At 58.4% G+C, this 15,449-nt stretch overlaps 1 protein-coding gene across 1 annotated transcript; it reads left to right on the forward strand.

Moving 5' to 3' along the window:
* The first annotated feature begins 1,559 nt into the window (after positions 1 to 1,559).
* Positions 1,560 to 14,346, forward strand: LOC133339161 (nucleoside diphosphate kinase-like). The gene is made up of 4 exons (XM_061547306.1): positions 1,560 to 1,717; positions 6,227 to 6,328; positions 8,696 to 8,808; positions 13,352 to 14,346. Exons 1-4 carry the CDS (start codon positions 1,601 to 1,603, stop codon positions 13,467 to 13,469), a joined length of 450 nt encoding a protein of 149 aa, XP_061403290.1. The 5' UTR covers positions 1,560 to 1,600; the 3' UTR covers positions 13,470 to 14,346.
* Positions 14,347 to 15,449: the final 1,103 nt, after the last annotated feature.

Consider the following 15,449-nt stretch of genomic DNA (forward strand, 5'->3'; position numbering starts at 1 on the left):
TGGGTGGTGGGTTAATGGTGGTGGTGGGTTATGGTGGGTGGGTGGGTTAATGGTGGGTGGGTGGGTTAATGGTGGGTGGGTGGGTTAATGGTGGGTGGGTGTCACGATGGCTGTGTGGGTGGGTTAATGGTGGGTGGGTTATGGTGTCTGTGCACAGTGCGTGGGGGTGGGTGGGTTATGGTGGGTGGGTTAATGGTGGGTGGGTTAATGGTGGGTGGGTTAATGGTGGGGTGGGTTAAGGTGGGTGGGTGCACGGTGGCCGTGTGGGTGGGATCTGTAGCATAACACTTCAGTTACATTATTGCATCGTGTGTGACGCTGTGTGTGTGTAGTCCCGTTGTGTTGTGATGTCAGTGTGACGCTGTGTGTATGTAGTCCCGTTGTGTTGTGATGTCAGTGTGACGCTGTGTGTGTGTAGTCCCGTTGTGTTGTGATGTCGGTGTGACGCTGTGTGTGTAGTCCCGTTGTGTTGTGATGTCGGTGTCGCTGTGTGTGTGTAGTCCCGTTGTGTTGTGATGTCGGTGTGACGCTGTGTGTGTAGTCCCGTTGTGTTGTGATGTCGGTGTGGCTGTGGGTGTGTAGTCCCGTTGTGTTGTGATGTCGGTGTGACGCTGTGTGTGTAGTCCCGTTGTGTTGTGATGTCGGTGTGACGCTGTGTGTGTAGTCCCGTTGTGTTGTGATGTCGGTGTGACTCTGTGTGTGTGTAGTCCCGTTGTGTTGTGATGTCGGTGTGACTCTGTGTGTGTGTAGTCCCGTTGTGTTGTGATGTCGGTGTGACGCTGTGTGTGTGTAGTCCCGTTGTGTTGTGATGTCGGTGTGACGCTGTGTGTGTAGTCCCGTTGTGTTGTGATGTCGGTGTGACTGTGTGTGTGTAGTCCCGTTGTGTTGTGATGTCGGTGTGACTGTGTGTGTGTAGTCCCGTTGTGTTGTGATGTCGGTGTGACTCTGTGTGTGTGTAGTCCCGTTGTGATGTCGGTGTGACTCTGTGTGTGTGTAGTCCCGTTGTGTTGTGATGTCGGTGTGACTCTGTGTGTGTGTAGTCCCGTTGTGATGTCGGTGTGACTCTGTGTGTGTGTAGTCCCGTTGTGTTGTGATGTCGGTGTGACTCTGTGTGTGTGTAGTTCCATTGTGTTGTGATGTTGGTGTGACGTTGTGTGTAGTTCCATTGTGATGTCGGTGTGACGTTGTGTGTAGTTCCATTGTGTTGTGATGTTGGTGTGACGTTGTGTGTAGTTCCATTGTGTTGTGATGTTGGTGTGACGTTGTGTGTAGTTCCATTGTGTTGTGATGTCGGTGTGACGTTGTGTGTAGTTCCATTGTGTTGTGATGTTGGTGTGACGTTGTGTGTAGTTCCATTGTGTTGTGATGTCTGCAGTGTGTGTAGTTCCATTGTGTTGTGATGTTGGTGTGACGCTGTGTGTAGTTCCATTGTGTTGTGATGTTGGTGTGACGCTGTGTGTAGTTCCATTGTGTTGTGATGTCTGCAGTGTGTGTAGTTCCATTGTGTTGTGATGTCTGCTGTGTGTGTGACGCTGTGTGTCGTCTCACCGTGTTGTGTGACGCTGCGCGTGTGACGCTGCGCGTGTGACGTTGTAGAGAGATGGAGCGAACTTTCTTGGCGGTGAAGCCCGATGGAGTCCAAAGGGGACTGGTGGGCGAGATTGTTGGGCGCTTCGAGAAGAAGGGCTTCCACCTCGTGGCACTCAAGATGATTCACGTGAGGCTCGCTCGCTCGCTCAGAGACTCGCTCGCTCACTCAGACAGAGACTCGCTCACTCAGAGACTCGCTCAGAGACTCACTCACTCAGACTCACTCACTCAGAGACTCACTCGCTCAGAGACTCGCTCAGACTCACTCACTCAGAGACTCACTCACTCAGAGACTCACTCACTCAGAGACTCACTCACACAGAGACTCACTCAGACTCAGAGACTCAGTCACTCACAGACTCGCTCGCTCAGAGACTCGCTCAGACTCACTCGCTCAGAGACTCAGTCACTCACAGACTCGCTCGCTCATTCAGAGACTCATTCAGACTCACTCAGAGACTCACTCACTCAGAGACTCGCTCGCTCACAGACTCGCTCGCTCAGAGACTCACTCTCTCGCTCAGAGACTCACTCTCTCGCTCAGAGACTCACTCACTCAGAAACTCTCTCGCTCAGAGACTCACTCTCTCGCTCAGAGACTCACTCACTCGCTCAGAGATTCGCTCACTCAGAAACTCACTCGCTCAGAGACTCACACTCTCGCTCAGAGACTCACTCGCTCGCTCGGAGACTCACTCAGACTCACTCGCTCGCTCAGAGACTCACTCGCTCGCTCAGACTCGCTCGCTCACTCAGAGATTCGCTCACTCAGAGACTCGCTCATCCACACTTACAGAGACCCACAGATCTGAGACCTCCTGTAGACCAGGCAAGGTAGTCAAAAATCTACACTGGGATAGAGACGCACACACACACACACTCCACCACATATACAGCAGCAGGTATCGTCAATGTCACGGGATCGAACCCACGAAGACCTCCTGTAGACCAGGCGAGGTAGTCAACATCTCACCACTGAAAGAGAGAGACACACACTCCACCACATATACAGCAGCGGGTATCGTCAGTGTCACGGGATCGAACCCACGAGACCTCCTGTAGACCAGGCGAGGTAGTCAACATCTCACCACTGAAAGAGAGAGACACACACTCCACCACATATACAGCAGCAGGTATCGTCAGTGTCACGGGATCGAACCCACGAGACCTCCTGTAGACCAGGCGAGGTAGTCAACATCTCACCACTGAAAGAGAGAGACACACACTCCACCACATATACAGCAGCAGGTATCGTCAGTGTCACGGGATCGAACCCACGAGACCTCCTGTAGACCAGGCGAGGTAGTCAACATCTCACCACTGAAAGAGAGAGACACACACTCCACCACATATACAGCAGCAGGTATCGTCAGTGTCACGGGATCGAACCCACGAGACCTCCTGTAGACCAGGCGAGGTAGTCAACATCTCACCACTGAAAGAGAGAGACACACACTCCACCACATATACAGCAGCAGGTATCGTCAATGTCACGGGATCGAACCCACGAAGACCTCCTGTAGACCAGGCGAGGTAGTCAACATCTCACCACTGAAAGAGAGAGACACACACTCCACCACATATACAGCAGCGGGTATCGTCAGTGTCACGGGATCGAACCCACGAGACCTCCTGTAGACCAGGCGAGGTAGTCAACATCTCACCACTGAAAGAGAGAGACACACACTCCACCACATATACAGCAGCAGGTATCGTCAGGGTCACGGGATCGAACCCACGAGACCTCCTGTAGACCAGGCGAGGTAGTCAACATCTCACCACTGAAAGAGAGAGACACACACTCCACCACATATACAGCAGCAGGTATCGTCAGTGTCACGGGATCGAACCCACGAGACCTCCTGTAGACCAGGCGAGGTAGTCAACATCTCACCACTGAAAGAGAGAGCCACACACGCACACACTGGCGGAACCAGTGGGGGGGTGGGGTGGCACGTGCCCCCCCCCCCCAATGATCCGATCGAAATCCCTAATTTCGATTGGATCATTGGGGTGTATTAGTAACAAGCCTTTTGCCCGTCCTAGGACTAAAGCTGTGATATTTACGAAAAAACTGGGCAGAGTACAATTGTATCCTGTGTCATCTTGCACGAAAAAAATGTCATCAAACGCTTGAGTGAATTATTAGACTGTAGCGCTGTCTTAATGGCAGTGATGCTCGCTACAAACTAGGTCCTGAAACATCTCGCTTAATGTCACTGTAGCGCTGTATTTAACTGACCTTCAATTAGCCTTTTGGCCCATCCTCGGGTGCAAGCTGTAACATTACTGGCCGACAACGCCTTACTAGCTAACAACTCCTTACTTACTAACAAGTCCTTGCCAACAACTTCTTACCCACTAACAACTCCTTACCATCATCTTGGGTCTTTCGGTAAAGTCATCACGTAGAAGGGAAATATTAAAATAATAAAAATAAAACATTAAATAATTCTCACGACGTTTCGGCCACAACGCAAGCAGCCGTCCTCGGGTGAAGAACAGGTCTGTCGGGGAGACAGCGTCTGAATGAGTGAGTGACTGAGTGAGTGACTGAGTGGGTGAGTGACTGAGTGGGTGAGTGACTGAGTGGGTGAGTGACTGAGTGGGTGAGTGACTGAGTGGGTGAGTGACTGAGTGGGTGAGTGACTGAGTGGGTGAGTGAGTGACTGAGTGGGTGAGTGAGTGACTGAGTGGGTGGGTGAGTGACTGAGTGGGTGAGTGAGTGACTGAGTGGGTGAGTGAGTGACTGAGTGGGTGAGTGAGTGACTGAGTGGGTGAGTGAGTGACTGAGTGGGTGAGTGAGTGACTGAGTGACTGAGTGACTGAGTGACTGAGTGACTGAGTGACTGAGTGACTGAGTGACTGAGTGACTGAGTGACTGAGTGACTGAGTGACTGAGTGACTGAGTGACTGAGTGACTGAGTGACTGAGTGACTGAGTGACTGAGTGACTGAGTGACTGAGTGACTGAGTCTGAGTGAGTCTGGTGGTGTTTCATTCAGACGCTGTCTCCCCGACAGACCTGTTCTTCACCTGAGGACGGCTGCTTGCGTTGTGGCCGAAACGTCGTGAGAATTATTTTATTATGTTTTATTTTTATTATTTTATTACTTCCCTTCTGCATGATGACTTTACCGAAAGAACCAAGAAGATGAATCCCTGCAGTCACGAAAGCTTTAAATCGAAACTCCTTACTCACTAACAACTCTATCATTTTTCATCAGGGTCCGAGATCGAACCCACGACCTCCTGTAGACCAGGCGAGGTAGTCAACATCTCACAGGGTCCGATATTGAACCCACGACCTCCTGTAGACCAGGCGAGGTGGTCAACATCTCATCAGGGTCCGAGATTGAACCCACGACCTCCTGTAGACCAGGCGAGGTTGTCAACATCTCATCAGGGTCTGAGATTGAACCCACGACCTCCTGTAGACCAGGCGAGGTAGTCAACATCTCACAGGGTCCGAGATTGAACCCACGACCTCCTGTAGGCCAGGCGAGGTAGTCAACATCTCACAGGGTCCGAGATTGAACCCACGACCTCCTGTAGACCAGGCGAGGTAGTCAACATCTCATCAGGCTCCGAGATTGAACCCACGACCTCCTGTAGACCAGGCGAGGTGGTCAACATCTCACAGGGTCCGAGATTGAACCCACGACCTCCTGTAGGCCAGGCGAGGTAGTCAACATCTCACAGGGTCCGAGATTGAACCCACGACCTCCTGTAGACCAGGCGAGGTAGTCAACATCTCATCAGGCTCCGAGATTGAACCCACGACCTCCTGTAGACCAGGCGAGGTGGTCAACATCTCACAGGGTCCGAGATTGAACCCACGACCTCCTGTAGGCCAGGCGAGGTAGTCAACATCTCACCAGGGTCCGAGATTGAACCCACGACCTCCTGTAGACCAGGCGAGGTAGTCAACATCTCACCACTGGGATGGAGACACACACAGACTCCACATATACAGCAGCAGCAGGCATCGTCAGGGTCTGGGATCGAACCCCTGGTGGTGGCGGTGGTTGGTGTTGGTGGTGGTGTTGGTGGTGGTGTTGGTGGTGGTGGTGTTGGCGGTTGGTGGTGGTGGTGGTGGTGTTGGTGGTGGTGTTGGTGGTGGTGTTGGCGGTTGGTGTTGGTGGTGGTGTTGGTGGTGGTGTTGGCGGTTGGTGGTGGTGTTGGCGGTTGGTGGTGGTGGTGTTGGCGGGTGGTGTTGGCGGTTGGTGGTGGTGGTGGTGGTGTTGGTGGTGGTGTTGGCGGGTGGTGTTGGCGGTTGGTGGTGTTGGCGGTTGGTGGTGTTGGCGGTTGGTGTTGGTGGTGGTGTTGGCGGTGGTGTTGGCGGTTGGTGTTGGTGTTGGTGGTGGTGGTGTTGGCGGTTGGTGGTGGTGTTGGCGGTTGGTGTTGGCGGTTGGTGGTGGTGGTGGTGGTGTTGGCGGTTGGTGGTGGTGTTGGCGGTTGGTGGTGGTGGTGTTGGCGGGTGGTGTTGGCGGGTGGTGGTGGTGGTGGTGGTGTTGGTGGTGGTGTTGGTGGTGGTGTTGGTGGTGGTGGTGGTGGTGTTGGTGGTGGTGGTGGTGGTGTTGGTGGTGGTGGTGGTGGTGTTGGCGGTTGGTGTTGATGGTTGTTGTTGTTGACAGGCGTCACGTGAGCTGCTGCAGCAGCACTACATTGACCTCAAGGACCGGCCCTTCTACCCGGGCCTGGTGGAATACATGCACTCTGGGCCTGTCGTGGCCATGGTGAGTCACCCGCACGCTCGCCCACTCATCCATCCACCCACTCATCCATCCACCCATTCACTCACTTGCCCACACGCTCGCCCACACGCCCGCTCACACGCCCGCTCACCCACCCGCTCACTCACTCACTCACTCACCCACTCGCCCGCACGCTCACCAGCTCACCCGCTCATCCATCCACCCACTCATCCACCCATTCACTCACCCGTCCACTCACCCACCCACTCACCCGTCCACTCACTCACCCGTCCACTCGCTCACCCGTCCACTCGCTCACCCGTCCACTCGCTCACCCGTCCACTCGCTCACCCGTCCACTCGCTCACCCGTCCACTCGCTCACCCGTCCACTCGCTCACCTGTCCACTCGCTCACCCGTCCACTCGCTCACCCGTCCACTCGCTCACCCGTCCACTCGCTCACCCGTCCACTCGCTCACCCGTCCACTCGCTCACCCGTCGACTCGCTCACCCGTCGACTCGCTCACCCGTCGACTCGCTCACCCGTCGACTCGTCACCCGTCGACTCGCACGTCGACTCGCTCACCCGTCGACTCGCTCACCCGTCGACTCGCTCACCGTCGACTCGCTCACCCTCGACTCGCTCACCCGTCGACTCGCTCACCCGTCGACTCGCTCACCCGTCGACTCGTCTCACCCGTCGACTCGCTCACCCGTCGACTCGCTCACCCGTCGACTCGCTCACCCGTCAACTCGCTCACCCGTCGACTCGCTCACCCGTCGACTCGCTCACCCGTCGACTCGCTCACCCGTCCACTCGCTCACCCGTCCACTCGCTCACCCGTCGACTCGCTCACCCGTCCACCCGCTCACCCGTCCACTCGCTCACCCGTCCACTCGCTCACCCGTCCACTCGCCCACTCATCCATCCACTCACCCACCCACTCACCCACCCACTCGCCCACCTACCAACTCACTCACTGCAGTGCCACTCCATGCCCAGCAGGGGTAGCTCCACCCTCGGTGCCTTCGTCAAGGTGAGGGGGTATCTCCCCTAGGTCCACTCGGCCTCAAATAAGTTCGCTGATGTGGTGGTGGTGGTGGTTGTGTAGTGAACATCGCTAGCACTGGGGGAGAGACAAAGGCGGCCGGGCGTGCTGCTGGCCACCCACCCCCTCTGTGTGCTAGTAGCCTTCATAGGTGCTGCTACTACTAACAGCACTTGCCCCTACAGCCCTGCTAGAGGCTACCTGGGGTAGCTTTGTCTGTGTGCGTGGTGTGTAGTACATAGACACTGCTGCTGCTACTCGCTAGCTCACAGCACTTGCCCCACAGCCCTGCTAGAGGCTACCTGGGGTAGCTTTGTCTGTGCGTGGTGTGTGTAGTACATAGACACTGCTGCTACTCGCTAGCTAACAGCACTTGCCCCTACAGCCCTGCTGGAGGCTACCTGGGGGAGCTTTGTCTGTGTGTGTGGTGTGTGTAGTACATAGACACTGCTGCTGCTACTCGCTAGCTAACAGCACTTGCCCCTACAGCCCTGCTAGAGGCTACCTGGGGTAGCTTTGTCTGTGCGTGGTGTGTGTAGTACATAGACACTGCTGCTGCTACTCGCTAGCTCACGGCACTTGCCCCTACAGCCCTGCTAGAGGCTACCTGGGGGAGCTTTGTCTGTGCGTGTGGTGTGTGTAGTACATAGACACTGCTGCTGCTACTACTAACAGCACTTGCCCCTACAGCCCTGCTAGAGGCTACCTGGGGGAGCTTTACCTGTGTCTGTGTGGTGTGTGTAGTACATAGACACTGCTGCTGCTACTCGCTAGCTCACGGCACTTGCCCCTACAGCCCTGCTAGAGGCTACCTGGGGGAGCTTTGTCTGTGCGTGTGGTGTGTGTAGTACATAGACACTGCTGCTGCTACTACTAACAGCACTTGCCCCTACAGCCCTGCTAGAGGCTACCTGGGGGAGCTTTACCTGTGTCTGTGTGGTGTGTGTAGTACATAGACGCTGCTGCTACTCGCTAGCTCACGGCACTTGCCCCTACAGCCATGCTAGAGGCTACCTGGGGGAGCTTTGTCTCTGTGGTGTGTGTGTAGTACATAGACACTGCTGCTGCTACTCGCTAGCTCACGGCACTTGCCCCTACAGCCCTGCTAGAGGCTACCTGGGGTAGCTTTGTCTCTGTGTGGTGTGTGTGTGGTACATAGACACTGCTGCTGCTACTCGCTAGCTTGCAGCACTTGCCCCTACAGCCATGCTAGAGGCTACCTGGGGTAGCTTTGTCTCTGTGTGGTGTGTGTGTAGTACATAGACACTGCTGCTGCTACTCGCTAGCTCACAGCACTTGCCCCTACAGCCCTGCCGGAGGCTACCTGGGGGAGCTTTACCTGTGTCTGTGTGCGCTCCAGGTGTGGCAGGGGGCCAACGCGGTGAAGACGGCGCGGAAGATGCTGGGGGAGACGAAGCCGGACGACTCGAACCCCGGCACCATCCGGGGAGACTTTGCTGTGCAAGTGGGACGGTGAGGGAGACACACGGGGAGAGAGCGAGAGAGACACGGGGAGGGGGAGACAGGGGAGGGGGGGGGGAGACGGGGAGAGAGACACTGGGGGGAGGGAGACAGGGGGAGGGAGACAGGGGGAGGGAGACAGGGGGAGGGAGACACGGTATGGGGGAGACACGGGCAGGGAGAGACACGGGCAGGGAGAGACACGGGCAGGGAGAGACACGGGCAGGGAGAGACACGGGCAGGGGGAGACACGGGCAGGGGGAGACACGGGCAGGGGGAGACACGGGCAGGGGGAGACACGGGCAGGGGGAGACACGGGGAGGGGGGGAGACACGGGAGGGGGGGAGACACGGGCAGGGGGGGAGACACGGGGAGGGGGGGAGACACGGGCAGGGGGGGAGACACGGGCAGGGGGGGAGACACGGGCAGGGGGAGACACGGGCAGGGGGAGACACGGGCAGGGGGAGACACGGGCAGGGGGAGACACGGGCAGGGGGAGACACGGGCAGGGGGAGACACGGGCAGGGGGAGACCCGGGCAGGGGGAGACACGGGCAGGGGGAGACACGGGCAGGGGGAGACCGGGCAGGGGGAGACACGGGCAGGGGGAGACACGGGCAGGGGGAGACACGGGCAGGGGGAGACACGGGCAGGGGGAGACACGGGCAGGGGAGACACGGGCAGGGGGAGACACGGCAGGGGGAGACACGGGCAGGGGGAGACACGGGCAGGGGGGAGACACGGGCAGGGGGAGACCGGGCAGGGGGAGACACGGGCAGGGGGAGACACGGGCAGGGGGAGGACACGGGCAGGGGGAGGACACGGGCAGGGGGGAGACACGGGCAGGGGGAGACACGGGCAGGGGGAGACACGGGCAGGGGGAGACACGGGCAGGGGGAGACACGGGCAGGGGGAGACACGGGCAGGGGGAAGACACGGGCAGGGGGAGACACGGGCAGGGGGAGACACGGGCAGGGGAGACACGGGCAGGGGGAGACACGGGGGGGGAGACACGGGAGGGGGGGAGACACGGGGGGGGGGGAGACACGGGGAGGGGGGGGGAGACACGGGGAGGGGGGGAGACACGGGAGGGGGGGAGACACGGGGAGGGGGGGAGACACGGGGGGGGGGGGAGACACGGGGAGGGGGGGAGACACGGGGAGGGGGGGAGACACGGGGGGGGGGAGACACGGGGAGGGGGGGAGACACGGGGAGGGGGGGAGACACGGGAGGGGGGGAGACACGGGGAGGGGGGGAGAGACAGGGGAGGGGGGGAGACACGGGAGGGGGGGAGACACGGGGAGGGGGGGGGGAGGGGGGAGGGGGGAGACACGGGGAGGGGGGGAGACACGGGGGGGGGGGAGACACGGGGAGGGGGGGAGACACGGGGGGGGGGGGAGACACGGGGAGGGGGGGAGACACGGGGAGGGGGGGAGACACGGGGAGGGGGGGAGACACGGGGAGGGGGGAGACACGGGGAGGGGGGGAGACACGGGGAGGGGGGGAGACACGGGGAGGGGGGGAGACACGGGGAGGGGGGGAGACACGGGGAGGGGGGAGACACGGGGAGGGGGGGAGACACGGGGAGGGGGGGAGACACGGGGAGGGGGGGAGAACACGGGGAGGGGGGGAGACACGGGGAGGGGGGGGAGACACGGGGAGGGGGGGAGACACGGGGAGGGGGGGAGACACGGGGAGGGGGGGAGACACGGGGAGGGGGGGAGACACGGGGAGGGGGGGAGACACGGGGAGGGGGGGGAGGGACACGGGGAGGGGGGGGAGACACGGGGAGGGGGGGAGACACGGGGAGGGGGGGGAGACACGGGGAGGGGGGGGAGACACGGGGAGGGGGGGGGAGACACGGGGAGGGGGGGAGACACGGGGAGGGGGGGAGACACGGGGAGGGGGGAGACACGGGGAGGGGGGAGACACGGGGAGGGGGGGAGACACGGGGAGGGGGGGAGACACGGGGAGGGGGGGAGACACGGGGAGGGGGGAGACACGGGGAGGGGGGAGAAAGACACTGGAGGAGGAGACACGGGGAGGGGGGGGAGACACGGGGAGGGGGGGAGACACGGGGAGGGGGGGAGACACGGGGAGGGGGGGAGACACGGGGAGGGGGGGAGACACGGGGAGGGGGGGAGACACGGGGAGGGGGGGAGACACGGGGGGGGGGGGAGACACGGGGAGGGGGGGAGACACGGGGAGGGGGGGAGGACACGGGGAGGGGGGGAGACACGGGGAGGGGGGGAGACACGGGGAGGGGGGGAGACACGGGGAGGGGGGGAGGACACGGGGCAGGGGGGGAGACACGGGCAGGGGGGGAGACACGGGCAGGGGGGGAGACACGGGCAGGGGGGGAGACACGGGCAGGGGGGGAGACACGGGCAGGGGGGGAGACACGGGCAGGGGGGGAGACACGGGGCAGGGGGGAGGACACGGGAAGGGGAGGACAAGGGCAGGGGGAGACACGGGCAGGGGGGAGACACGGGCAGGGGAGACACGGGCAGGGGGAGACACGGGCAGGGGGAGACACGGGCAGGGGGAGACACGGGCAGGGGAGACACGGGCAGGGGGAGACACGGGCAGGGGGAGACACGGGCAGGGGGAGACACGGGCAGGGGGAGACACGGGCAGGGGGAGCACGGGCAGGGGGAGACACGGGCAGGGGGAGACACGGGCAGGGGGAGACACGGGCAGGGGGAGACACGGGCAGGGGAGACACGGGCAGGGGGAGACACGGGCAGGGGGAGACACGGGCAGGGGGAGACACGGGCAGGGGAGACACGGGCAGGGGGAGACACGGGCAGGGGGAGACACGGGCAGGGGGAGACACGGGCGAGGTGGGAATGATTTGTGAGTGTGTCTGTGTTAGTGGTAAAGCAACGCTGTCGTGGACATTGCTGTGGTGGGGAGGGCCAATTCCGATTGGCCTTTCCCCTCATGGCGTCTGTGACCACCACAGCGGCCAAAAGGGGGCTCTGGATGGGTGCGAGGGGCTGGTAACCCCTCCACCTTCAATTAATTACCACTAAACTACGACCGAAAAATGTAATTAGAAAGCTTGTGCCGGAGGCCCCGGGGGAACAGGCTTCTATGACGTCTCCTGGCCAAACCCCATTTGGCGGAGCCAGGAGACTGAATTTTCACCCTCGGGGCTCTTCAAGAAACAACGAAAAGCCACTACGTGTGGCGACGTGGAATGTTTCGAAGGCTCACTGCGGAGGAGAGGCTGCCACTCCTCTGTCGGGAGCTGGACCGGTACCGCCTGGATTTCTGTGGCATTCAGGAGGTCCGGTGGACCGGCTCTTGCTCCTGCCACCATGAGGGGTGGACAGTCCTCTACTCGGGGCAGGAGACTGCCAAACAACAGGGAGTGGCTCTTCCTCTGAACAAAAGAATGAAGGGGGCGTGGGAGTGTGGCGGTGCCTGGGTATTTTGTACCATCGGGCACTCCACCCCCACAACTCCCAATCAGTGATGGGGCAGTTGTGGAGAGAGTGGAGAGTTTCTCATACCTGGGCAGTGTGCTTATGACCGGCTCCGGTTTAACAGCAGAGGTCTCGCTCCGAATCAGTCGAGCGGCAATATCTTTTCATCGGTTGCGTAATACTGTGTGGAAGCTACCTGGTCTGTCGCTCCGCACGAAGCTTCGGGTCTTCTCAGCCACAGTCATTCCCTCCCTTCTCTACGCTTGCGAAACGTGGACCCCCCTAATGGAGCATCTTCGCCGGTTGGAAACATTAGGCTGGCCTGCCTACGATCCATCCTGGGTTTAACCAGGCTGGATTGTGTGAGGAGCTCACAAATCCTTGAAAGATCTGGGCAAAGTCCCATCGGTGAGCTCTTCCGGCAGGTAAGGCTGCGTTGGCTGGGTCATGTAGCCCGCATGCCCAGCCACCGCATGCCTAAACAGCTTTTGTTCGGCCGGATCGAGGGGGCTAAACGGGCGCGGCACGGGCTGCAGAAGAGATGGAATGACGTGGTACAGGAGGACGTGGAGCTGAGTGGACTTGCCGATGACTGGTACCAGCGGTGTCAAGATCGGCCTCTGTGGAGGAGGCTCGTGAAGGACGCTACTGGGCAGTTGGAGGCAGTCGCCCTCCAACAACAACGGAGGGCGGAGGAGCGACGCTCACAACAACGAGCGGAGCGCCGGGTGGCTAAAGCACAGTAGGGGGCACAGGTGGTGCATCAGCCAGTCATCTCGGTCATCTCGGTCAGTCGACCCGTGGCACCTGCTGGGTCTGCCCCGTGACCTCCTGCCAGCGGGCGTTCGACACTTCACGTGGTGCACATGGCCTGGCACAAGCGTCGTGGTGACGTCACCGCCACTTGGTGGCGAATGGCGGTTGTTGTTGTTGTTGCAGCCTATAGCAATAGGATTGCCTAGCGACGGCTGATAAGACTTGGCACGGGCGTTAGATTAAAAAAATAGATCTTCCGTTGACGACTGAAAGTCAAGATCATTTTGTGTTAGCGAGATTCATCACCTCTCCCCCCCACCACTCTCCCCCCCCCGCTCTCCCCCCCCACTCTCCCCCCCACCACCACAGCAACATCATTCACGGCAGCGACTCTGTGGAGAATGCGGAGAAGGAGATAGCTCTGTGGTTCACGGCTGAAGAGGTCACCTCCTGGAAGAGCTGCGCTCACGACTGGGTCTACGAATAGTCAAGACCACTACTACCTACCACCCACTACTCTACCACCCACTACTACCTACCATTCACTACTCTACCACCCACTACCATCACCCACTACCACCCACCACTAGTACTACTAGCACCCACCACACACACACTGACACTCGCTCACACTGACACACACACACACTGACTGACATACACACACACTCACTGATACACACACACTCACTGATACACACACACTCACTGATACACACACTCACTGACACACACACACTGACTGACATACACACACACTCACTGACACACACTCACTGACACACACACACTGACACACACACACTGACACACACACACTGACTGACATACACACTCACACACACACTCACACACACTCACACACACACTCACACACACTCACACACACTCACACACACTCACACACACACATTCACACACATTCACTCACTGACACTCACACACACACACTCACACACACTCACACACACTCACACACACTCACACACACTCACACACATTCACACACATTCACACACACACTCACACACATTCACTCACTGACACACACACACACTCACACACACTCGCACACATTCACTCACTCACTCACACTCACTCACACACACTCACTCACACTCACACACACTCGCACACACTCGCACACACTCGCACACACTCACACACACTCACACACACTCGCACACACTCGCACACACTCACACACTCACACACTCACACACACACTCTCACTCACACACACTCACACACACACACTCTCACTCACACACACTCACATTCCCTGACAGTGTTCCATGCTCCAGGCGTATGCTGTGTTCACCGCCCTCTCTCCCAAGTGAATAAAGTTGCTCTGACCGACCCTGCCTCCTCTGTCTGTGAACCTCATTAAACAGGACCCTGTGGGATGGGCTGGTAGGAACGAACAATTGAATGGCTATAATAAAATGAAATGGCAAATAAGCATAACCCGTAAAAACAAAGTTTTTCACTCAATCCTTTATATGCGTGGCGGCTCAAGTCGTCTCGTCCTCTGGCTTCAGATGGCTGCCACCTGTGGGTCAGGTGATTGCAGTATTAAACAATTGGTAATTAAATATTTAATTTGTTTTCCCTAAACTAAAATTTTGGAAAAAAAAATTTCACGAACATTAATTGTCTCGCACAACGAGTCTGTGTGCAAAATGTCAGCTCGATTGGATCACGGGAAGTGGGTTAAAAAACGACCGAAAGGTTTGCACGGTCGCAAGCAAGCGAACTTAATATAAAGGATTTAAAAATGGCTGCCAATAAGTGGATGGCCCGTGGCCCCGCCCCAACCCCGCGTAGCCCTGCCCCATCTCAGTGTACCCGCCCCTTACCGCCGTAACCCCGCCCCAACCCTGCGTAGCCCCGCCCTCCACCTCGTGGCCACGCCCCCTGCCGCCGTTGCCCCGCCCGTAGCCCCGCCCCTTGCCGCTGTAGCCCCGCCCAATACACCCCTAGCGGGGGAGAGATTCCCAGGCCTGGCTCTAGGCTTGGAGACCTGCCGACGAGGTGGGGGGTAGGGAGTTGTTTTTAATGTAAAAGCTTTAAATGTAAATGTTTCTATTTAAAAACATCAGGGAATGTAACATTGTTAAACATTAACTCCCTTTCACACACGCGGGGGAACTATACGAAGGGAGAGTTTGAGGCCTAGTTCTAGGCTTCAGGCCTAGCTGTAGGCTTTAGGCTGCCGTGAGTTAATTGTTAATTTAAATGTTTTAAATATTAATGTTAAAGCTTTAAATGTAAATGTTTCTATTTAAAAACATGAGGGAATGTAACATTGTTAAACATTAACTCCCTTTCACACACGCGGGGGTACGATACGAAGGGAGAGTTTGAGGCCTAGTTCTAGGCTTTAGGCCTAGCTGTAGGCTTTAGGCCGCTGTGAGTTAAATTTTAATTTCAAAGTTTTAATTAAAAGCTATCTCAGGGAATTATA

Source organism: Lethenteron reissneri, unplaced genomic scaffold (assembly GCF_015708825.2).
Source record: "Lethenteron reissneri isolate LAM-NWPU_2019-01 unplaced genomic scaffold, ASM1570882v1 scaffold_1640, whole genome shotgun sequence".
NCBI lineage: Eukaryota > Metazoa > Chordata > Hyperoartia > Petromyzontiformes > Petromyzontidae > Lethenteron > Lethenteron reissneri.

Bases quoted from the DNA above. Each gene is read 5' to 3' on its own strand.
- LOC133339161 (XM_061547306.1), top strand. From the start codon at position 1,601: ATGGAGCGAACTTTCTTGGCGGTGAAGCCCGATGGAGTCCAAAGGGGA. The intron at 1,718-6,226 runs GTGAGGCTCGCT...TGTTGTTGACAG, and splicing joins TGGCACTCAAGATGATTCAC to GCGTCACGTGAGCTGCTGCA. The intron at 6,329-8,695 runs GTGAGTCACCCG...TGTGCGCTCCAG, and splicing joins CTGGGCCTGTCGTGGCCATG to GTGTGGCAGGGGGCCAACGC.